The sequence below is a fragment of the Globicephala melas genome, chromosome 7, assembly GCF_963455315.2.
Source record: "Globicephala melas chromosome 7, mGloMel1.2, whole genome shotgun sequence".
Taxonomy (NCBI): domain Eukaryota; kingdom Metazoa; phylum Chordata; class Mammalia; order Artiodactyla; family Delphinidae; genus Globicephala; species Globicephala melas.
Window position 1 is genome coordinate 50,026,779 of NC_083320.1, and position 26,280 is coordinate 50,053,058.

The 26,280-nt window shown below is 36.4% G+C and overlaps 1 protein-coding gene across 1 annotated transcript; it reads right to left on the reverse strand.

Moving 5' to 3' along the window:
- Nucleotides 1–3,759: 3,759 nt before the first annotated feature.
- DUSP19 (dual specificity phosphatase 19) lies at nt 3,760–25,740 on the reverse strand. Its single transcript, XM_030850288.2, has 4 exons — nt 25,348–25,740; nt 20,368–20,414; nt 13,006–13,158; nt 3,760–7,456 (listed from the first exon to the last, which is right to left on the reverse strand). The coding sequence occupies exons 1-4, from the start codon at nt 25,571–25,573 to the stop codon at nt 7,202–7,204; spliced, it is 681 nt and encodes a 226-aa protein (XP_030706148.1). The 5' UTR covers nt 25,574–25,740; the 3' UTR covers nt 3,760–7,201.
- Nucleotides 25,741–26,280: the final 540 nt, after the last annotated feature.

Here is a 26,280-nt window from a genome sequence, read left to right on the forward strand (position 1 = left end):
AGAAGCATATCAGATTTTGATATAATTTTGTCTTCGACCATGAAATATAATGTAGAAACTCAAGAGGAGAAGGAAAGTTTATTGTATTCACTCATATTTTTATCATATTCTTTTTTCCTGAGATTTCTTCTTTTATCATTTTGTTTCTGTTCAGAGAAATGATTTTAAGCCAATCTTTTAGGGTAGTTCAATTGGCCAAAAATTCTTAGTTTTCCTTCATCTGAGAATGTCTTGATTTTCTCCTAATTCCTAGAGGATGTTTTTGGTGGGTATGGGATTTGAGTTTGACAGTTTTTCTCTTTCAGCTTTTGAAAAATATGATGCCATGTCCTTCTGGCCTCCATGACTTATGAAGAGAAATCTGTTGTCATTCAAATTGCTTTTCTTTTATAGCGAAGGTGTTTTCTCTGTCTCCTTTCAAGGATTTTTCTTTGCCTTTAGTTGTCAGAAGATTAATTATGATGTGTCCTGGTGTGTATTTCTTTCAGTTTATCCTACTTGAGATCCATTCAAATAGTATGTATGTAGTACTAAGCATAACCCAATGGTCCTAAGAAGCCCAATATTTATTAAGAGTTTTGTTAAGAGCATTAGTTCTAAGTCTACTTTGGGTTGCGTTGTATGAGGTTCTATAAATTACAAGAGAAAATAAAATTCTAACACTAATAACAAAAAACTTTTTTGTTGTTTGGAATATCTGCATGTTCATTAACTATGAATTATATTATACAACTTAACACTTTATCATTTAAAGTAAAGATAATTCAAGGGACTATCCTATAGACTGGGGGAGGATTAGAATACTCCATGCTATAGACTGAGGGAAGACTGATACACCCTGTGCTATGGGCTAGGAGAGACCTCGTACACTCTGTGCTACAGAATCAGGAGAGGCTGGTACGTTCTGTGTTACAGGGGAAGACTAACACATCCTGTGCTATCAACATATATTTTACAAAAGCAGAGAAGTTTCCGAAGTATGTACAGAATGACTAAAAGGTTTTTCCTGACCAATTTAGAATAACAAAATAATATTATTAGTATAGCACTATACAGTTTTAGAAAACACATTTTCATACAGCTCAGTTGTAGAGCCATTGATTAGGAGAGATGATATCAAGTTAACAGATAATATGGGCTTCCCTAGTAGCGCAGTGGTTGAGAGTCCGCCTGCCGATGCAGGGTACACGGGTTCGTGCCCCGGTCCGGGAAGATCCCACATGCCGTGGAGCGGCTGGGCCCGTGAGCCATGGCCGCTGAGCCTGCGCGTCCGTAGCCTGTGCTCTGCAACGGGAGAGGCCACAACAGTGAGAGGCCCGCGTACCGCAAAAAAAAAAAAAAAAAAAAAGTTAACAGATAATAAAAGACAATGACTTTAATTGCTCCAGGTTCCTCTGACCAAAGTATTGCAATGGGAAGACCAATCGTTGACCGGTCTGAGTGGAGTTGAGCCTCAACTTGACCATGAATTTGCAATGTCAAGGAGCCATACACTTGTGGCATTTGGCCAGCTTGTTGTATTATTTGTGAACAAGGTCCACGGCTGTCCATCCTTGCTGAATGGAAAGAGATCACAGAATTGAATTCTAGTGATTTCCCAATTTCTTAACCCTACTGAAAAGGAAATTTACTTCTTAAGTAAAGTTTCAATGAATGCTTCTTTTGTCTGGAATTAATGAGAATTGTAGAATATATTAGTACTTACTGAAAAAAAAGAGAGTCTTCTTGAAATACAAATAAGTGCTTAACCTATTCCAAGGATATGGACTATATAGTGAGATAATTTTATTTCTAAGCTACTCATCATTTGGAAATGTACATCAACTTTTTATTTAAATCAAGTGCCCACTACTAAGCTAGGTGCTATCACTGTAACTTCTTCAATATTTGCAACTTAATCCTATTGTAATAATAATTGCAACAACTTTCAAAGAAACAAAAAAGTTTATAAACATTCAATTGCTAATTCTTTCAACTTTCTTGTGAGGACAGTTAACAGTTTACCCATACAGATACGGTCATCCAAGGACCCTATATCTTGACAGAACAGAAAAGAGTATCAATTATTTCCTTAAATATCAGCTTGATTAATATTTTTAAAGTATAAAGGTCTTTTGGGACTTCCCTGGTGGTCCAGTGGTTAAGACTCTGTGCTTCCAATGCAGGGGGCACAGGTTCTATCCCTGGTTGGGGAACTAAGATCCCACATGCCGCGTGGTGCGGCCAAAAAGAAAAAAAAGAAGAAAGGTCTTTTGAAAATCACTTATAAAAGGAATGTGTGTGTGTGTGTGTGTGTGTGTGTGTGTGTGTGTGTGTAGCTTGATGAAAACCAAAAAAAATAGGCTGCACGTTGGGGAAGGACGTTTTTAAAATATGATTTTAGGACTCTGTCTTATAACAAAAGGAATACACAATTGGTATCTGTAGACAACATTTTTTCTAGTGATTTCTAGGAAATTGTTTTCTTTAAACTTTGGGATTTATTGTTAATGTTATCATTGTAGGTAGATGCTAGTGAGGAGGAGTTTTTGTATTTCTTCTTACAGCTGCTATTTACTTCAGTAGGACCAGGAGCAGTCGTGTTGGGAGATCCTTAGAAAACTCTGCCCTTGGTCATTTGCCCATCTCTCCTAAGAAAGACCTCCGTGGTTCAGACATTTTAAAACGGGGGAAAATCTAACCAGCATAAGACTGAGAGAGCAATGCAGATATGTCTGGTTATTACACGGTGGTGTTACTTTGAATGCAAGATCCATGGGGGCAGGGATTTTGGACTGTTTTGCTTATCATCATATCCCCAGCACCTAGCACAGTGTCTGACATGTAGTAGATGATCAATAAATAGTTGTTGCATATTTGTGACCACCTAGAGGTGTGGGATAGGGAGGGTGGGAGGGAGAAGCAAGAGGGAGGAGATATGGGGATGTATGTATATGTATAGCTGATTCACTTTGTTATACAGCAGAAACTAACACACCATTGTAAAGCAGTTATACTCCAATAAAGATGCTAAAAAAAAAATAGTTATTGCATAAAAAAGTAGAGTCTTCAGGGGAGCCCCTGAGCGTGAAAAAAAGTTCTTTTTATGCATTGAAGAAATACTGAGAAAAACTGCTAATGATATTCCCAAAGCAAGATCAGTCATATTTAAGACATGCTGTTAGAGTGTCATAAAACTGAAGATAGGCAATTATTATACCAGATTTTTTAAAGGAGAAAGGGAGAATGCTATAAATTATACACAGCAAGCTGTATGCCAATCCTGGGGAAGATATAGGGAACTTTTTGTTTGTTAGCACTTATAAAAGCTTGCATTTGCTTTTATAAGAGGTAAATATAAACAAATCTCTAGTGATGAGACATTAGCTGTCTTCATTTACCCCCCAGAGTTCATGAAGTTGCATTAGCACTAATTACAACTATTATTAAGTAGATTCACAAATTTAGTAGAATAACTGAACTGTGGAAAGAGGGGAGTGGGAACTCCTCGCAAGCAAAGAAAGCAATTTCCTCTCCTGCTGGTATGATATACAAATGGGAAGAGTGGGTGAAAACATAAGAACAATAGCAAATTGCACTATTTGTGTGCTTTTTTTTCAACTTTGAAGAATTCATCACTCTGTAGACAAGAAGCATTAACAAAATCAGGTCATTGTGTTTATACTTTACGTTGAACACTGTTTACATTGATAGAATTAGACTCTCAAAAAATTACTGACAACATTAGTTGCCATTTCAGCTTTTATTACATAATCTGCATGGTTGTAACATAGCTTGACCTGCTATCAGAAACACTCCACAAGGACAATTATTAAAAAATGTGACTGTAAATTATAGGCTAGACAGTCTGGGTCCATCAGGATAGATAAACTACACAATAACTTGGGCCAGAAAAGCTTGATATAAAAGTTTATTAACCATAATAGATTGGAGTAATGAGGGATTGGTAAGAAAGGAAGAAGTAAACAACATAGGAATAGCAGATATAAAGAGCAGCCACCACCCCTGGGGATGAGTGTTCAAGGAAGAAGACTCCCAGGGTTGAAATATGGATCTTGTTGCAGAGTGAAGCTATGGCTCACTGAATGGCAGAGATATGGAAGAACTTGCTGGAAATCCACCCTCTAGGATGCCAGGCAAAACAAAACTGTTGACAAAACTGACGCGCTGAGCCTGCGCGTCCGGAGCCTGTGCTCCGCAACGGGAGAGGCCACAACAGTGAGAGGCCGTGTACTGCAAAAAAAAAATAATAATTATATATATATATATATATATATATATATAAAATTTGGGGGATAATTAGGGATATGCAGTAAATAAAACAGGAAAGGTAGATATAAGTGTTAGGGATGGGAGCAATTTGAAATAAGGTGGTCAGGGAAGGCTTTACTAAGATAGTAAATCTCAGTTTAGTCTGAGAGTAATTCAGTATCTCTTGACTTAAACTACTAGAATATTCTATTGAATTTTCACTGCCAATTTATCCACAGTAATTCCAATTACAAGATCTGACTTTAGCTTTTCACTTCTTGAGGTGGCTGGAGGATCAAATTTCCACAGACCTTAAACTAATTTAAATTCCAAAATGTATAATTTTGTGTTTTGCCAACAGATTTGTTTAATCCAGGATTTGACAGCAAATAATTGTTGTCTTTTAAAACAAATAACCTCAAAGAATTAAAGATATTAATTGAAGAAATAGTAAATTTATTATTTTTATTAAAGTATATCAATACCTAGAAACAATAAGGGGCACGTTATAAATATGGATACAAAACAGTAAGTCAAAGTTTCACTTGAAGTAGAAAAGCTTAACTATAAGCTTTTTTTAAAGTATATCAAAGGCAACGAACCATAAATGTGTTAATCAAAAAATGTCACTGTAAGTATCACAAGAATATAAAACTTTAAAATCTTCTGCTTTAAATTCTTAAATAACTACAGGGTGACTAAATATGTTCAGGATGATTTGGGCAGAAAAAGCAACTAGCTAAACTCACAAAATCAATTAATTAACTGTGTTACATTTCTGTTTGCTTTTTTTTAATGTATTGTGGTCTTGCTTATAAAGGTGTTAATTCATTGAGTTAATTCACTGGGTAAGGTTTTAAGACAATACTCTGATTTATACTTGTTACATTCCAGAATCTTTGGAGAAATTACCTTTGAAGGGGACTTTCTAAAATAGGAAAATCTATTTTAATATAGAGGCCAAAAATCCTTGAAATACTTTTTCCACTCCCTTGAAACAGATGAATATTTGAGATCTGTTTATAATATGTGAGACAGAGAATCATAATGATAAAATTCCTTTTTATAAATAACTAGGTATGACACAGCGACATATCCTTGAGAAGCCCAATAAACATGCTCCATGTATGACCCATCATTGCCTTACATAGTACCCCTAATTTAAAAGACAATTACCTTTACTGATTTATTTTACATACAGCAAACTATTATCAGTTAAGAGAAAACAAAATTGATGCTCAAAGCACTTCTGTAGATGATACAGAAGATATATGTTTGTACTGTAACCAGATCACTACAGGAAAAAACTATGCAAACTACAGACAAAAATAATAAACTATCCATAAGGAATAAGTTCAATTTAAGGCTTCATATTCACAACATTTAATGGCTGAAAACTAAACAGCAATAACAAAGGAAAATGTATTTAAATAAATGCTTTCATGTGAATGGAAAAGGTTCACCCAGCAAACCCTCAGCAATATTGACCATAAAGACAGTATTATACACCAGTCTCATATTTAAGAGGATTCTGTCTGCCTTGTTAGGCTTCAAACAGCTCACAGAAGGTTGATTACATTTATGCTGCCTCTTAATAGAAGCAAAGTTCATAGCTTTGCATATGATGGCATCTTGTCAGGCTATAAGCAATCTTGAAACATAATTTGCATTTATCATCTCTACTTTTTGCTCCTGGCAGCATAAGAAAGCCTGCTTTCTCAAATGCACAGATGTGCTCAGTGTGCACTTTCCAAATTATGTATAGGAAAATGCTTGCTCTCTATAATGTGTAATTAAGAAGAGCTCAGGACTTTCTTAATAAAATCTAGAGGGCAATGATATTTTCTAAGTCTTGAAAGTCTACTTGAAAGCTATTAAATAAATTCTATCTTAATTATTATAATTAATTTTAAGTACATTTTGAATAATTAAAAGAATATCTTTAAGCAAATTCATAACGTACAGAGTTCAGCCTTGCTAATATGGAGACTTAATAAAAAAAAAACTAATCAAAGCCTCTGGCCAGAAATAAAATTGTTAATGATTTTGGGCTTTTTAAAAATGTATGTAAAATTTCTTACAAAACCATAACTGTTCTTTCCTTAAAAATATGTTCCCTAGTAGAATACTGAACTAGAAAACAGATCATTAATCAAACCACATTTTAAAAATGATTTTTTAGTATAAAACACTTTCCCACAGATCCAAGGAGATCAGATAATTATGACGTCAGACGCAAAAACAGAATGCTAGGGACCCAGAATAAAAAGCATACAATGTAAGAGACTAATCACCTAATAAAAGAACCATAAGCTCACAATAAAGTAAGAGAGAATAGCTATACAAAAAACTTTAAAAATAAACACCGGGTATACAGTTAAATTAAAGAATCAAAATGAAAAGTGGGTACATTTTCATAAAAGGACATAAAAATCTTGTGAATATTGTAACTGCTACATAAATATTGTGTAAACCTTCAGATTTTGGTTGCCTCTTTTGGGAGGTTTAAGGTATTGTTTTTTAATCTTAAATTCTTCACAAAGAAATTTACCTCCCTCTGAAATAGTAAGTCAAGTAGCACTTCAAGTTTTTTCCTTCATGGAAACAGTTGCTGGAATAGAAAACTACCAAAAGTTTTAATCAACTAATTTAATCTTTCATGCTTTAATACAGATTTTAAATTTAAACCTTTTCTTTCTACAGAAATCAATTATTGGTAATACATTGTTATTTTCCCTTAGCAAATCAAAGAAGCATTTAATCACATATTATAATACTAAAGAAAACATGATATAATTTAAAAAATTTATTTTTACCTTAACTTAGGACAATCAATTGACCTCTATTTCCACTTGAAAAAAGCATGAGAGAAGGAAGTTTCTACTAGTTTACTCTCAAAAAGGGGAAAGGTGGCTCTAGAGACCAACTCAGAAATTACAGTTGTCCATCATCAGCTAGAATGTAACTCAGGAACTGTTGTTTCTTCTAATTCCTGTATTTTGTCACACTTATTGCTTTCTTTGCCCTCTTGATATGTACGAAGCTGCTCCACAAAACCAGCATTTGGACATATGGAAGGTCTTGCATTTTTCACCAAAGAAAAAGCACTGGTAAATGAGATTTCTTCAGAATTCATTAGGAAGCCTATTATAATTGCAGCAGCCCTGGAAACTCCTGCATTACAGTGAACAAGAACCACTCCATCCTATAATAAAACCAAACAAAAATCTTCATTATTCATTTAAGAGAGACTATAATATAATCTTATACTACTTAAAATTATAAAATAAAAATATTCACTTTATTGATTTATTTGATTCAATCTATTCAATCATCAAAATACAATTCATTGTAGGGAATGAATGGGGAAAATCAATCAATTAACCAACACCTTCTCTTCCCACCTCCCAGAATTGAAATGCTTTGATGATATACTTGGAATTCTGAAACTACCTTTTATTAAACTGAAGTAATCTAGTAAAGTACACATGAAAGCCTAGTAACTTAGTAGCCACGAGTCTATAAATAAGAGAAATATCACAGGAAATGTATGTGGAAATATAAATAAAACCATAATCATAAACTAAACAGAAAGCTCGAGACATTCTAGGTACACATAGCGCTCCCATGAAGAAACTAGTATCATTCCTTAGAAATCTATGGTAAAATGATCAGTAAAGAAAAAATTTTCTTCCCTTGGATATATTTTATTCTGGAGGGAAGTGACTTAAAAAATAGTTAAACTTATGAGGTAGTAAAATGATGACACAAATAGCTCATGACAATGTGAAGTGGAAAAGGTAATTAGACACCAGCATGAGGTCAATAAATGAAAAACGTTTCAGGTAACTTGCAAATGATACTTCACAAGTGAAAAGGGACACAGTGCAAGGCCAATGCTGATGGGGGTAATATTGCATTAATAATGAATGTGATAGATCTGATGGATCAGCATTGATACAGGTTAGCTTATCTCAGGCCTTTAAAAAGTTAATGATCTAAATGAAAGGTAGAGAACAGTGAGCACACCCAACAGAACCAGACATTTTAATTACTTTATTTCTTGATTCTTCTTTTCTTACAACACAAGAAAGATGGGAACAGGGAAAAGGGGAAAAAATCTTACAACTGAAAATTCTCTGCCCAAAGTACACATTAACAATGCTATGTTTATGGCTTATTGGATTATTTTACTTTTACAAGGCAGTTTTCTTAGATGCATAAATCTATTGCAAAATTCCTTTCCTAGGTCTACTGTAACAAATTTGCAAGTGTAACTCATTTCAAGAAACAGATCATTCACAAGAAAATTAGTTAATATTTTAAATCCTCATATCAAAAAGACAATTTCAATTGTTTATATATATTTTTTTTTCTTTTTTCCTTTTTTTAAAAATTTCTTATTGGAGTATAATTGCTTTACAATGTTGTGTTAGTTTCTACTGCACAGCAAAGTGAATCAGCTATATGTATACATATATCCCCTCTTTTTTGGATTTCCTTCCCATTTAGGTCACCACAGAGCACTGAGTAGAGTTCCCTGTGCTATACAGTAGGTTCTCATTAGTTATCTATTTTACACATAGTATCAATAGTGTATATATTTCAATACCAATCTCCCAATTCATCCCACCCCTGCTCCCCTCCTTCGTATCCATACATTTGTTCTCTACGTCTGTCTCTATTTCTGCTTTGTAAATAAGATTGTCTATTTATATTTATGTATTTCAGAGTCATTTCCAGATATTAACTTTCTGTACAAGAAAAGCGAAACACAAATATTCACTCTACATATACAGAATTTTTCTCACTTTGTATAATGGCTTTTTTATGAGACTTAAGACATTTTAAAATCATATTACAGTAACCAATGAAAAGTATTAATGAACTTCTTTTAACTCAAAACAGATTAGCTATTCCAAAGAAACTTGGAATCATAAGCTTAATAAGAGGTGCCTCATGTCATTTTTAATGTTTCCTGACTGTATACTAGTTATCTCTATGTTATGATCCATACATATGCTTTCAAAAATGAAACTAGCTTTATTTTCAATCTTATACATGGTGCAATCAGTTTTAGCTAATGTTCAAAAATGTTAGTATTTTCTTCCCTCTTACATTCCTTATATAAACAGCTACTTTTCTGTTAGTTTCTACAGCCTTTGAATTTACCTATTTACCTTTTATTATTCCTTGGGTATCATATTGCCCTTGAAAGTATTTCCAAACAAACTACTAGCTTCATATCCCCTTTCCAGAACTCAAAGTAGTGACAATTAAATCATTCATAAAGAAATTTTTTCTTTTGCACTTGCTGTTGTCCTCTGCTTGAAAGGCCTTTGCTCCTCTCTTGGTCCAGCTAACTTTGGCTTCTGTTCTAAGAAGGCTGTCTCTCTCTGCGTGAGAGGCGGGCAGGAGGAATATCCAAGCCATCTTTGTATGCCTAATACTTAGTACAATTTTGGGCACAGAGTAGGTATTCCATAAATGTTTGCTAAGCAAGCAAATTAATTTTGTTCTGCATTTCTGAGAAAACATTCTCTTAAAAGAATCAAATCACCATTCTGCTATGGGCAGATAGATAGGAATTATGTTATAGTATTTCCATTTTATGCAGTTTGCTTTGTTCTCGTGTTGTTATGAACAGCCTTTCAATTAGACTGCCAGCTCCTTAAGGGCAGCAATATACATCTCTTGTATCTTCTTAGAGTAAGTAATTCATATTTTTTGACAGATGAACTTAGTCAAGTTCAGGTCTTTTGATATATAGAAAAATATATTAAAATACTAACAGTGGTTGTATCTATATGGTGGAAGTGGGTGACCTTAATTTTTACCTATCTATATTTTCCAATTTTTCTACAATGTTATAAATTACATGCTTTTAAAATCACATCTTATAAATAATAAAGTAAACATGGAATGTCAAATACACATTTTCATACTAACAAACAAAACCTTTTGCAAAAAAAAAGGGGGTCAAGTAAATATTCCTAAAAGAACTCTTGAGACTATGGAGGTTACTTTACTACTTCCCTCTCATGTGTATTTCTGTCCCTTTGGGCATAAACCGGACAAATAATGCATTAGGCAGAGATAGAAGAAGGACAGAGAAACCAAACAAAACAGGGTTTTATAAGTACAGAGAGAAATGAGGAAAGACATGGGAAAATGGAAGACATTCCATCTGGCAGCTGTATGTAAAAAGACGAAAACAAACTAGGACCTAGAAAGGTAGTTTTGAAATATGCAATTCACTGAGTAATCACATTTAATAATAGGTGCATATACAATAGGCAAAATCATGAAGAGATTTCTTCTAGAAAAAAATGAAGAAAATTCAAGACTTCTATTGCTAAAACTAAATATGTATTAATCTAAACAATAAAGAGTTTTCAGGGTAAGGAAATATTGGCTGAGGCTAAGATTTCAGTGAAAAACATAAGGCTTGAGAAATTAGAACATATTACAGAATTCAAATACATCTTGTAGCAGAAACATTTTATGCATCTCTTCGGAATCCTTTGATACCATCATCTCACCCTCAGCTTGCTCCACCTCAACTACAACCTCTGTGGCTGACTGCCTATTGTGCCTTTAAGCCTATTAAGTTTTGCTTGCCTAAGAACACCTGGCTCTTCCCCGATGGCAGTCTCTGCATAGGTACACCCTGAGTTCTGGATTTTCTTGCTTCTTCTGAACTTGGATGGCAAGTCACACCACAGGGCATTGGGTTTGGCTTCAAGGTGGCTGCTGAAGGGGTGGGGTGCTACAACCTGGAATTGTGAGGTTAGTTACCTCTCCATGGGTAAACTTTGACCAATGGGAAATAGAAGCTGACAGATGGCCAGGCAGATAAATTCTCTCTCTTCCCTCCCTCCCAAAATCTACTGAGGTGCAGTTTCTTTGGACTCCCTGCCTGGGGATGTCTTGGGTACCACCCTACCAAGTACCCAGCTATTTCGCTGTCAGCTCATTGTGAAGTTGTGTTCAGCAAGGTAAACACATCATCTTACACTGCTTCTCATCCTTACCTGAGTCACTTCCTTTTCTTCTCACTCTCACTGCCTAGGGATTGCACCTCTCAAATGAAGCAGCAGCTCTTAATCCTTGGCTCAGGTTCTGTTTTTTGGGAAACCCAAACTAAGGACCATTTTTCTTAACTATTACCCATTTCACTTTTTATTTGCAACATGTGCATATCTTCTAATATGAATATGGATGATGTCTACATTTTTCCTTTACCGTCTAACGTACATTCTACATCTCCTTAGGAGAGCAGCTAATACAGAAACATTGTCACTTTTATTTCTAACACTGTTAGCTGGCACACTGGAATGTGACAATCTAGAGTCTGTAAAATTTTTCACAAGAGAACAGACTGGCCAATACTAGGCTCTGAATTAGAAAATCTCCTCCTTTTCTTTCATCCAAATATCTGCTATTAAATAAGGTAGAAAAGTGTTACATTTTTCCGGTAATCTAGAGAAGGGTATCGAGAAGAGTGCCGGGCACCTAAGGCACTCAATAAATATTACTAAATGAAAGGAAGGAAGAGAGAGAGGGAAAGAGATAAGGTAGAAGGGAGATCATCAGAATTTAATTAAGTTGGATTCTATTAACTGTCATTAATTGTCGGGTGCTCCAGGACAGTTAACTTTTCTCTGTAAGTGCTTCTACATTCCCATCTATTTATCTAACATAAATTTTGTAAGAATTATATACTGACTAAAAATGATGTCATTTTGAGGTATAATTATTGGTAACAGCCAGCCTAGAAGCCCTGCCTTGGATGGGTACCAAGATTGAAGTATTGTATTTTTTGTTGGTCTTCTAAAGTCAGGGAACCAATGGACAGCTTCTGATCAGCATTTTTATACAATCTCAGGAATATTAATCTTCATAAATACACTAACAGGACTAGAGCAGCCTCTATCCCACAGTCCACCTGATTACCTTGCAAAGTGGTCAGAGGGCAGGTGGTTAGAAACTATCAAAGGAAACCTGCGTATTGGTTTGGCCAAAAAGTTCGTTCGGGTTTTTCCATAACATCTTACAAAAAACCGGAAAGAACTTTTGGGCCAACGCAATACCTATGTACACAGGAAAACTCAGTAAGCAGAAAATTTTAAATCCGAATATTTCTCAGGAAGGCATAGGAATATGAGAAATTAAAGTTAAAAGTAAATATTTCACTGAAAAAAGAGCAACTGGAAAACTAAATAGTTGTAGGAATTAATGAAATATTGTTGAAGGGGAAATTTCATAATTGTTCTCTACGTATTCATTACAGAAAGAATAAATATTGGATAATGGACCCATATTTTTAAATATCTGCTTCTGAAGAACTGTGGATCAAAACAAAACTTACGGACTTCCCTGGTGGCGCAGTGGTTAAGAACCCGCCTGCCAATGCAGGGAACACGGGTTCGAGCCCTGGTCCGGGAAGATCCCACATGTGGTGGAGCAAATAAGCCCATGCACCACAACTACTGAGCCTGCACTATGGAGCCCACGAGCCACAACTACTGAGCCCGTGAGCCACAACTACTAAGCCCATGTGCCATAAATGCTGAAGCCCGTGCACCTAGAGCCCGTGCTCCACAGCAAGAGAAGCCACTGCAATGAGAAGCCCGCGCACCACAATGAAGAGTAGCCCTCACTCACCGCAAATAGAGAAAGCCTGTGCACAGCAACAAAGACCCAATGCAACTAAAAATGAATAATAAATTAATTAATTAAAAAAAAACTTACCTTCATTTTTGCTTGTTCAATAAATTCAAAACATTCTGGAAAATAAGACAGGATATTGGTCTCAGGTAGATCCAAAATAGAAATACTCTTATATACAAAGTCACTGAGGAAAGCATTTTCAACTCCATATGCAACATTGAGAATATGAGTCACCTTAAAGAGAAAAAAAAGGATGATTTTTAAAAATTCTCATGAATTAGGTTAATTAAACAGAGACTGAGATGTTGAGAGCTGTAACAAGAATAAACAATTTAAGCATGACTCAATAACACTTCCTTCAGGAAGCCTTTTCTGACTGCCTCATCCCTTACCAGAAGTGCTATTTCTATATACCCCCAAAGCACCCTCTACTTGCCTCATTATAGCCCTTACCACTGAGAGTCTGTTTATTTCCCTCACTGTACTAGAAACTCCATGAGGGCAGGGACCAGGTTTAGCTTACTCACTATTGTAAGTAAGCATTGTGAGTGAACAGTGACCTTAGCACAGAAAGTACTTAAAATATTTATTGAATAAATCAATTAATGTCCATATAAAAACTGACGTAAGGGAAGTGCATCAGTAGCACACCACTTCCCTTTCAATAATTATTTCCTTATTTTCCTCTTGTATTCTTTGTAAGTACAGTGGTTCTCAAGTGTGGCTATGGCTGCACATTAGAACCATCAGTAAGCGTTTTAAAAATATCAATGCCACAGGGTCTCAAACCCGGAAATTCTGATGAATTAGTCTGGTTGAAAGGTGGGATGGTCATGAAAGATTTTCTTTTAAATGGCACACATAAGCAACCTCCTCATCCCTCTATACATTCAGGCTCCTTTCCTGGAGTCCACCAAGCAAATGGAAGGAGCCATGTGGAAAGTCTATTAAGAGAATCCAAAGGCTAAACAGACCAGAAATATGAGTCCCTGTTTCTTATCAGGACATGCTTCTCACTGAACTTATTGTCTCTCTTAGTTTGGATCTTAGGGTTTGCCTGACCTTGGTATTTTCTTGTATCTCATCATATCTTAGAGTACTTGTCCAGCCTGCCTCTCTTGCCCCCACCATCCTCCCAGCTATGACTCTGGCTGTGTCCCACTCCCTCCCTCAGCACAGCTAATTGGTTTCGGGTGGACGCCTGACTTAAGCTAGACTGAGCAGATTATCTCAAGGAATTTAAAAAATAGGTGTGTGAGACAGCTAGAATGATCCACAAACTTGGGAGATTTAAGAACAGCCGTTTTCTATTAAGTGCTCAGGGAAGCTGAAAGATCTCTGCTCCCAAATGAGAAGAACAACACAGATGTGCAGATAGGGGCCATGTGCCAGGGGGAGAGAGAGGCTGTCCTGGATGGCCTCCTATTCTCTGGCATGGCCACTCTCTTCCCTCAGGTTCCAGAGAGCCCCCTAAATCATCATACACATTCTCTTTCCTCGCTCAGGTTTCTGTGGTCCACAATCGAAAGAGTATTAAGACACTCAGGGAACTAGGCCTCATGAAGAGAAGGCCACAGGCTATTTACTAACTTAAGTGCCTTGTGGAAAGAAGAAAACAGAAAAAAAACTCAGATCTTCTCAAGAGAGACTCTTACATAGAGAGGAGATGGAAGAACCTAGAAAGAAGGGAAGAACAGTTTTAGAAGATACAGTCTGAAATGTCCTTCTGCTTTCCCCAGTGAAATCCCACCTGACTGTGCCAAGCTACTCTCTCACTCCAAGTGGACTTCTGGCCAGGACTACATGATTCTGCCCTGAATTAATAGATGTGCCAATGTTTTATAATATTGATGTGTTTGCCTTACCTTTAGAACTATATTCTGCATTCCCAACAGACCAAAAATGAGTTCTGACCACTTACAGGATATATCTGTATCTATATAGCTTCCCTATACATCACAGGATTACAGAGACGACCCAATGAGAATCTTGGGGAAACTTGTTGAAAGGTAAAAGTGCTTTACAAATATTGTGGATCATTAAACTACCCAATGTCTAGGTAGTTTAGCTGCTTGGAAATGCAACTTACATATATATTGATTGAATGATCATGCTTGAAAGGAACTGTACTGAGTCTCAGGTCATGGTGGTGATGGTGATGGGGACCTAGCCTAAAACCCTTCAAGTAATCAAGCATATTTCCAAAATGCAGTTACGGAGGTCCTAACAATGGTTGACCTTGTGATGCCCTTTATAATAGGGATAATAAGAATAGCCCCTTTACTGTGTACGTAGTATGTGCTAGGCATACAGGTTAACTCACTTAATCCTCACATTTAGGCATTATCAAAAAATTATCTTTTGAACTAGTTCAAAAATCACAACATTATTAAAAAAAAAAAGAAACATTAAGAAGTCTTGCTCTCACCCTCTTTCCACTCCATCATCTCCCACCCATATGGTAACCATCTTTGTTGGTTTCTTGTATATTCTTTTAGAGTATCTTTATGCAAATAGTTTATGTACTCCCTTTCTTACACAAAGGCAACACCTTGGGTTTTTCCCCCTATTTAAAAATGTCCTGGACCTGCCAATGCAGGGAATATGGGTTCAAGCCTTGGTCCGGGAAGATCCCACATGCCTCAGAGCAATAAGGCCGTGCACCACAACTACTGAGCCTGCGTTCTAGAGCCTGAGAGCCACAACTACTGAGCCCACACGTCACAACTACTGAAGCCTGCGCACCTAGAGCCCGTGCTCCGCAACAAGAGAAGCCACCGCAATGAGAAGCCCGTGCACCGCAACGAAGAGTAGCCCCCACTCGCCACAACTAGAGAAAGCCCGCATGCAACAAGTAAGGTCCAACACAGCCATACGTAAATTAATTAATTTTTTAAAATGTCCTGGAGATCTTTTCATATCAGTATCTAGAGACCATTTTTTTTGTGTTCTTTTAAAAAGCTATATAGGGAGACACAAGAGGGAAGAGATACAGGAACATATGTATATGTATAACTGATACACTTTGTTATAAAGCAGAAACTAACACACCATTGTAAAGCAATTATACTTCAATAAAGATGTAAAAAAAAAAAAGCTATATAGTATTCCATCATGTGGGTGGACTATTGGTCATTTAACCAATTCCCTACTTATGGAAATAGGGGTTGTTTTCAATAAATTTGCTATTATAAACAGTGCTGCAGTAAACAACTTGGAATATCTTATGTTACACTTAGTTTTCTATCCTCCTTCATGCTTTATTGGGCATACACCAGGCACTCAATGAGTACCTTACTAATAAAACAACTCTTATTACCATATCTAAACATTACAATGAAATTCCTATAGAAATTTCTGAAATGATCTGCCACAAGAGAATTTCTATTAGTTATTGCACTCTACTTAAACCCCAAGAAATCCCTTTGAAATGTGTCATGCATTTAAATCAATAATTTTGTTTTACAGCATCCTTAAGATTTTGTAGAAACCCTCTATTCAGCTGCTCAGCTTACTTTTGCTTCTTCCAGGCATCTAACAGGATCTTTTATACAGAGACAGAATGATCTTTTAAACAGCAGCTGGGTTCACATCACCAGGATGAAAGTGAATTGGAACTAGTGTATCATAACAGGGCCTAGATAATAAAACACTTGCCAATGAAAAGATTTATCAGTTTTTCTAATTTCCATTTTTACCCTGAGAAATATTAATTTATTCATGTAAGCAAGACTCTAAAACATGTTCTACTTATGTTGAAATATTGATCTAAGAGGGTTCCTATCAGGATATACAGTCATTCTCATATCCTTATGCAATTTCAGGCCATTGTCTCTTATTGTCAGGCAGTTATTATTATAATAAAACGAGGGGAGTCCAATTTAAACACAAATAAGTACATTGACTAGTAAACATATCAAATTAGTTAGTGAATTCGTTAGTATTTATTTCCTTGAAGAAATTAATTGCAAGTGTTTATCACATAAAATTTTCAGCCTCAATTTAATCAAATCTTTTTCTCAGAGCTGTGGGATGAAAGATGAGTAGGACAGGGTCTCTAATCCTCTAGAAGTCTGCTGAATAATAGAGGGGAAAACATGTTCACCGACAGTAATAATAAAAAGTAGAGGTGCTAAGAGCTACAGGAGAAGAACAAAGTGTTATGAGACCAGAAGGGAGGAACACATACTGAACTTGTTCCTTCCAGGAGCCTCCACGTTTGCTGTTCTCTCAGCCTTAAGGGCTCTTTTCCTGATTTAAGCACAGCTGACTCTGTCCTAAGGTCTCAGTTGAAATATAATACCCTCAGAGGCCTATTCCCCTGCCACTCCTCTCACTGCCTTGTTTCAATTCTTTCAGAGAATGTATTCTCATCTGAAAATATATTTTAAAATCAAGGACCTTACTGCTTGTTCATTTCTATGTCCCCTGCAACTAGAAAAGGGCCTAGCACCCCACTTACATCGTGGGTGAGAGGCAGGGTTGCATTCTTTTGGCTACTCCCTGCCTCTTTCAAATCACTTCTTTTCCACCCTCCAGTAAAAATCCTTGCTCTTTTGAGATTCATACAAGCTGATTATTCCATTTTATACCTTGCATTCCTTGGGCACCTGACCCTCAGTTTTCTGGGTCCTACCCCACGTCCTACCATTATCCTGGGTGACATCAATTTCCACTTGGGTTTAACAGGTCCCTGACGACTTCATCGCCAATGACCTTCATCACCACTCTCCTTCACCACCTCTGCAAGACCAATGCCCAGGACTGATCCAGCTCTGATCCCATTAACTCAGGTATCCCACTCTTATTTTTCCATCTTCCACTCAGTTATTCCCTCTACACCTCACAAAAACCATCAACTCCTTGATCTTTCTATTTTATCTATCAGCCGCCTCTTGCCTTCACTTCCTTTGTTAATCAGCTTATAGTCCATGGTCTACCTCCCCTGCACCTGACTGGTAAAAGTCCCCTCTATACCCAGACTGCTAAGCACGGCTGGAAAAAATTCACACAATACTGCAGTTCATGCCACCATTAGTTCATGAGAGCCAACCTCTCTTGTACCTTAGTGATGCTTAGCAACTATATTTCCCTAGTAGGCTCTCTCCCTCATTCCCCATATCAGCTCTTTCAAACATTCCCTACTCTCCTAATAACTTTCAACCCTACCACCTCTTCCCGACTCCCAGTAGATCACCTCACTTACCATTTTACAGTAAAAAGACAAGTCATCACATAGGAACCCTTTCCATCAAACCTTACCATCAAATTTAACAACTTCGCCTACACCTGCATTCACCCTTTCCTTCTACCTTCTTAATTCAGAGCATGATGTGCTCCCACATCCTTTATGAGGCTCATTCTGGCACCTGTGTTTGGGGTCACACTGCCTCCTACTTTCTTGGCCCTCTAGCCACAATTCTTGCTTTCCTGTATTTTCAATTCCTTTCTCTACCATCAGCTTTATACACACTCAAAACTCTCCCATCTCCCTCATTTGATCTCATCATCACCTATGGGTCTTCCTGCTCTCTTCTGCCCGTTTTTGGTGTGATCATTTCCTCCACCTCTCAATCTTTTGAAATCTGGCTTGGGCCTCCAATTCAAATGAAACTGTTCCCACTAAAGTCACTAACAACTTTTTGTTCTAAAGTCCAACTGTTGTAATTCAGTCCCAACAATACTTAAACTTTGGGCAGCATCTGACACCGCTGACTCTATCCTCCACAGAACTCTGCTTTGGCTTCCATGACACCACAATTTTTTTACTTTCCTACAAACTCTTACAGTACCTCCTTTCCCACTGCAGATTCTTCTTCCTTTGACTATTCCCTATAGGTTGGTATTACTCAGGGTTCTGGTGTAGGCCTTCTTCTCTGCTCACCTTGCCCCAGGTGATTTCATCTACTCCAACAATTTAAATCACTACTTATAAGCTGAAGATTCCTGAATCTCTATTTTTACCTCTCTCCTGAACTTCAGACCCCATATACCCACACTGTCTATTGAATAACACTACTGAGATTATCCACGGCATCTGAAATTTAAATTATTCAAAATTGAGCTCGTTATTTTTCCTGCAAAACCTGCTCCTCCCTACTTTGTTCCCTATCTCATGGGACGACACCAACACTACTTAGTAACCCAAGAAAGCTGAATATCACCTCTGACTCCTCCTTCTTTCTCAACTTCACCCCCCCTTCTACTCTGTCCTGCAAGTAGTCAATCATTAACTTTTGAGAATTCTACCCTCTTAAAAACCCCTCAAATCCATCCACTTCTCTCTACCCCCACTGAATCCTAATCTAAGCTACCATCATCTTTTTTCAGATTGCTGCAACAGCCTCAAAACTAGTCTTCCCATCTCTAGCTTGAGCAATCCTCCAACCTATTTTCCACACTGCCTCTAACCATCCATCTTTCTAAAATGCAAATTTGATCCTGTTACTTCCCTCCATAAAGCCTTTCAAAGGCTTTCCACTGTCTTTTGTATCAATTCCAAACAGTTTACTCTGGCTTGCATGGACTTTTGTGATCTGACTCACGCTTACTTCTCTGGCCTTGTCTCTTGGTACCCTTCTTTCTCACACTCTCTATTCTAGGGTTACTAAACTTCTTTTCTGTTCCTGAAAGCATCAGCCTTTCTCTTGTCTCTGGGCCTTCACAGAGCCATTTCTTCTATCTGAACACTTTTCTGTCTGCTCCCTCCTCACCCCCTTCAGAGCAAAACTTCAATATTATTTCCTCCAGGAAGACTTCCCTGACCTTACTATCCCCAACCCAACCCAAACAAACATGGGTTAAGGGCATCATCTCCTATGCTCTCCCATAGCACCTGCACATCCCCATCAACACATACAATACACTGTACTGTAGCTGCTTATTTGTCTTTCTTCCCTCTCTGCCCCTCAAATCATAAACTTCATGTGAACAAGCACCTTTTGCATTCCTCAAACCACAGCAATTCCATGACCCTGAAATCGTGCTTAACAAAATAGTTGATGGATAATTTTTTTTTTCAGTAAATATTGAAATAAGTAATAAATCACATCAGTTGTGTGGGGGAAGGTGGGAAGAGATAGCATTGGGGAAGAAGTGGTATGTGAGTTGGGACTCAAGGCATGGGTAAATCTTGGACAAGAAGAGAAGAGGGGAAGGTCTATTCCACACAGAGGAACTACATAAGCAGAAGCAGGAAGAAGTGCCTCCAAAGTCAGTTTCATGAGGAAAAGTAAAGGGAGATTGAGAGAAAATAAAGCTGGAAAGATGGATTACAAATTCACATATCTGAATTAAGTGCAATAATTTTTGTCACTTTATTAAAATGATAGCCAAATCTCACCAATCCAACTCTGAAATGGACCTATGCAGTTTTTCCTAAATAAATGTAACAATGAAAATACTTCCTATACACAGTGCCAGACCTGAAGCATTTCTTTTTACCTTGTGCTTTTTCAGTGTATCCAGATCATGAGCAGCATCTTGTGACCCTATAAGAAATAAATAACATCACCTTGAATATAAAAATAATCATCCTGACTTTTAATCTAATTTTTGCAACAACTCTGTTAGCTATTCATTTATTTTAAGAAATGCAACTTGGGAGGACCTCAGTCCAACTTTCTGAAAGATAATTCAGGAATATTCATCAAAAAATATTCATCTTATATATACTCTTAGACTCTGAAATCTGACTTGTAGGAATTCTTCCTAAAAGTCCTGGATATTGCAAAGATTAGCTATCAGGATGTTCTTCACAGTGTTGTCTGTAATACAAAATAAACTCTATAAAAACAAAACAAACAAAAAAACCAACCAAACCCAATGATGGGGGTTGGCTTATATTAAAGATAGTACAATTATGTAGTGAAAATATATACAGCCCTTTGAAATGAGAAATGTAGAAGAATATTTATGGCATGGAAATATATTCTCAATATATTATGTGATAAAAGCAGGTTACAAAACATCAACCATTTTTGTAAAAACAAAAACTATGTATATGCTTAAAAATGGACAGGAAGTATACAGAATAAAATGTTAACAGTAGGATTATGGGTGATTTTTTTCTTTACGCTCATGTGTACTTTTTACAATAAATATCTATTTCTTTTGTAACTTAAAAAAGGATATTTTAAAAAAGACACCCACAAAATGATTTAGTGCCAGCTGGTCTGGGAACACCCAGTAGCTTAGAGCAAACACTGCTGGTCTATTGAATTCCACCCACGTTCTGTGTACCACTAGGGCTGTATCCTTTTCCAGTTTCTTCCTGTCAAAGTTGGCTTTCTAGAGCTCTCACACTTGGAAAATGACTCTAGGTAATACGCAAGGTTATTATACATGAGAACAACTAGTTAAAATAAAGTGAGTGACACAACTGAAAAAATAGGGCATTTATTATATTAAGATTTCAAGTATTTTACTTTCCTGAATTAGGTTCCATTTCTATAAACAACACTTTTCTCACCTTATCCACCTGGGAAATCTGCCAGCTTCTATTATGTGACTTTAGGTAGGTGGAGGGCCAGCAAGTATGCTGGTTGGCCAATATTCTCTTGGTAATACGAAGCTCACAGGCTCCTTACTGAGTCTACATTCAACTTTACTTAAAAGTTAGCCTATCAAAATATTAACATTTGTTAAAGCAGGATGGTGGATATGTAATTGTCTGTTATAGTGTAGTCTGTAATTTTTTACACATATGAAATACTTCATAATTTAAAAATAATTTCTCAGTTTTCTGTAGGAAGTCCTATTCATCTCCAGGGGGAGAAATGGGTTCAAATAAGTTAACTGAAATTTGGTGGTTTAATATGCATGTTATCTTTTAAATAATAATTCTACATGGCCTATTTCTTAAAATAGCAAAAAAAAAAGAAACATGCATGAATGAAATTCTTTCTTTTCTTACCCCAAACTTTCATTATTATATTTATCAAACCTGTATATTTTCATTATTTCCATTAAATACACACACACCCCAAACAGAACAGGTCAGTTATATTCCAGAGTTGGCTGCTATATTTTGAAAATGACTTCCAGAATATGAATATATTGGTACAAATTTAGTGTTCTTGAGACCAAAAATCAACTTGTATCACTGCCTTTTCAAACAATAGGAAAATTACATGAGTTTTAATAGTGTGGGGGAATAATTTTAGTCAGCACAAATGGACTTCAGGTAATTGGCTTGTATGTTTCATCTAATACTTGGTAGTATTCAGTTCACGTTAATTCTCTCTAAATTCTAGACATAAACATCAGCTTTTCTCCAATTTTAAATGATTGCTTTGTGTTGCAGTCTTGCGTTAAAATTTTGTTGGAAAAACACTTATCGTTAAAAGAAATAAACACTATAAATCATTATAACAATGTGTTATTTAAATCTTTGTTTTGAAAAAGCAGAATGTTATCCTTTTATAAACTATCTTAATTGAGATTTTAAAACAAATATCAATTTTAATAATTTTATGATTTTTTATGATTTTAACAGTGGCAACATGGATCTATAATTGTGTTAAACTTAATAGAATAGCAAATCAATTTTAACAGTATGGCAATTTTTTAAATAACAGAAAAAGAAGTTGATAAATAGGACTACAACTAAAGAAAGAAGTCTAATAATAATAATAATAATTTACAGTTATATTTTACAATGACACAAACCACTAATATTCAAGACCTTGGCCAAGAATTATTAAGGAAATATTACAGATGAAGTAACTGATTTAGAAAGTATATTACGTGCTACTGGAGTTGGGTCTTCTAACAAGTTCAATGTGTTGCAATCATAATATATGTATCATAAAAAATAGGCTACGTAAGATCTCCAGAATCCTGTTTCTATTTTTAAGAGATCTTTTTTAATGAAAATACTAAATACTGCATAAATTCTGGTGCAGCATGTCTTGATTTACAAATCTCTATTTTCATCATCAAAAAATTAAACAAAAAAATTATTACTGAAATAAACCAAAAAGATATTATTACATTACTGAAAAGGGAAATAAATAATATTCCAAAGAGAAATGTTTTGAGAAAATTTGTAGGAGTAAACATTCATAAATGGATAGAAATAGGAGCATAAATTCCTATAAGGATAAGGTAAAATAATATTTGTGAAAGAATTTTACAAAATTAAGAGCTATACAAATTTAATGTATTATTTGCCTCCTAAAAATACTGGGCTTCCAGGATATCAGAAATCCTCTACAACCTTATAAAGGATCCCAAGATTTTCACCTAGAATTGAAGCAAAGATCTCAAAACGTTACCAGTTGGGATTTCTTAACAGGATGGACATAACAAGAAATAACTGTACCCTTTTAACTACCCAAGAGAAATGGAATTTTTCACTTTTACAAATCAAGTTGGATATAAGAAAAGTCCTAGTGATTTTTGTTGTAAAAATATAATTTGCAAAACCTAGGACAAAAATATTCACTGACTAAGATCTTTTATCAACTTGTTAGGTAGTTCAAGGGCCTATGTAAGATTTTTGAAATGCAGAAGCTTGGGTGAATTTATGAGCTAACTGAAAAAGACATTATATTTTGACAGCTTTCTATTTTCTTTATTTCCCACCCAAAACAAAATTTAATTTCATGTAGTGCTGGGGGGAGCTGTGTTGCTTTGAATAGATGAAGGAAGCTCTTTGAAGCAACCTAGAAACAACCCCTGCATCATTCACGTGGAAGAATTTTAGATGTAACCATCCATAGGTCCCTCAGAATAAGTCGCTTGTAACTGGGCAGAAGAAGGTCTATCTACCTCTCAGAAGAAAGGAGGTTGTACCTGATGAAATTATCCCATTTCCTGGTCCAAAGAGGCGACCATATAAGGACTAGTCTCAGAAGTCCCTCCCAGCACTCGCTCAAGATCCTGGAAGGGTTCCAATGCCAATCTGAGAACACTACCTTGATCAGCTCACTTTGCATAAGTCTAGATAAAAAAATAAGTGAAGTTCATGAAAACTCTGAAAGGGTGAATGATATTTTTTAATTCTACCATAATTATTTTAAACCATTATTACTACAATGGAAGCCAAATAACCAAAACATGTGCCTTATTTCCTCTCCTAGAAATGTTGTGCAAATCCTGGGTGCACCTTCCAGACTAGCTAAATGACCCACTTCATTTTTTCACAGGGCTGCAGAAACTAATTGGATATATTTATTTGGTGAAAAGACAGGTCATGTAACAATTCATATAATACATAATACAATAACAACTCATATGTATACTGCCATTGATATGTTTCAAAAACCTTTTCCAACTTCAGGACAACCCTATAAGATAAGCACATACTGTTACTTCAGCTTTACAGATGGCTTTTCTGGAGGACCAAATAGAATAAATGACTTTCACTAGCTCATCTAGCTTTACGTAGAGCATGGCTAAAAGCCTGGACTCCCTGAGTCAGTCTATGTAACAATGGAGAGCCGGAGTGTATCAGACTTGAGCTTGTGCAAGTTACTTAACCAATCTTAAATCCAGTTCCCATCTGTAAAATGGAGCTGATGATCCCTGCTTCACAGAGTTTTTAAAAGGAGTGAGATGCTATGTGCACTCCACATAATACCTGGCCATTTCTGACACCCAATTCAGTGCTCTTTTTACTCCGGAGAGGCTTGGCTGTATAAATACTAACAAATCACTGATTTTTCCAAGTCTTAATTTCTCTATTCACAAATCAAAAATAATTCAAACCAACTTAAAACACTGTTGACTATTTTTTAAGAATATCGTATCATATTCTTGCCAAGCTAACAAGCTTGTACTTTTATAATTGTGCTTCATTTGTTATTTGTGGATTATGCTTTGTATAGGGAATCTGTATTTTCCGTAATACAGGAAATCATAAACCATCAGATTCATAGCTATAAAATATCAGTCCACCTTCTCCTTAACACTACAAAAACAGACACCATGAACAGATGTGGCCACAGGAGGCATGCACTCCATATGGTTTGCAACCCCAGAGCAGGCAAAAAAGCATTTGCCTTTTGAAATATTAACTTTTCTATAACTTCAACCCCTGTCACTTGTAGTTTTGCCTAATAAAAGCATTCTTTTTACTTTGATAATCTTTAAGGCTATATCCTTTTATTATCCAAGAAAATACAACATCAATGTGTTATCCTCCAGAGAAGTTAGAAAAACAGGAAGAAAGCTTTTAGAAAATTCAAATATCAGGTGCTATGTGTTACTAGAATCTATGCCTCTTATGTATATAGTGGAGCAGAAACATCCCTGACTAGCTAGTGTAGCTAGCTAGTGTAAGTTCCATATCCGAAAAAGGAAACATTTCAATTTTCCAGCAGTTTAGCTGATAGTACAGACTATTATTATTAGGGAGGAAAACGTTAATTAATATAGTTAAATGAACTCAATAACTTAGTGGCAAATCAATATACTCACCCAGGAGCAACCATGGCTTAATAACACCAACTTGCAGGTCCAGGCTAAGGTCCTGCACATAACCACAACCTTCCCCACTGCTCGGCTCTACTTCTTCCACAACATGAATTCTGGCATCTTTCCATGTTTCTATAATTTTCTTTCCAGTTAGCGTTGTCACCCTGGTGCATTGCTTCCTGAGATTATTCCGGGAGAATGCCTTAATTTCCTGGTTAAGGGAGTGCATTACATGAGCAGTGCCTAAGAACAAACACAAGCAAATCCAGCCAGCACAGTGAACGACCGAACTGCTAGTCTCTTAATGTTCAAGTAACAAATGCAGCCTCAGTAGTTCACTGTCCTGCAGGTAACTGTATCAGCCACACGCTGGGAGTCACAAGGGTCCAGCTCCGTTTTTCCCAGCGCTGCAATGTAAGGGGAAATCTGATTGGCCACTGAGAAACGGGCGCCGATTGGATGCTGTTTCTCCTTCCGGTTGGTCGAAAATTAATTACCCTTCAAAGAGTTTTCTTACTGTTGCTATTTAAAGCTAGCTTTATTATTCACACCCAATGATAAAATATAAGACTTAATGGGAGAGAAGGCTGACATTTCCTCTCTCATTAAAAGCAGTGGTTTTCTGGATATGCTCGATCGGTGTTGCTTGTGGTGACCTGGGTATCCCTCCTGCTCTAGTACAGCTGCGGAGTCACAGTGCAAACCTTCCTACTGTGCAGAACCGTGCCTCTCCGCCTGCTTTTCGGCTAATCCGGGGGGCTACAGCAGACGTTGAAAGTTATTCCTCGCTTCCTATGTGTTTCACACTCTTTCTTTCTGATGTTATTGCCAAGAGGAACATTTACTAGATTAAAAACATAAACAAAAAACTGTTGTGCAGACTTGCAAGGTTACAATTTAAATGAAACCTGCAAAAGTAATTTTCTAATTATGTTC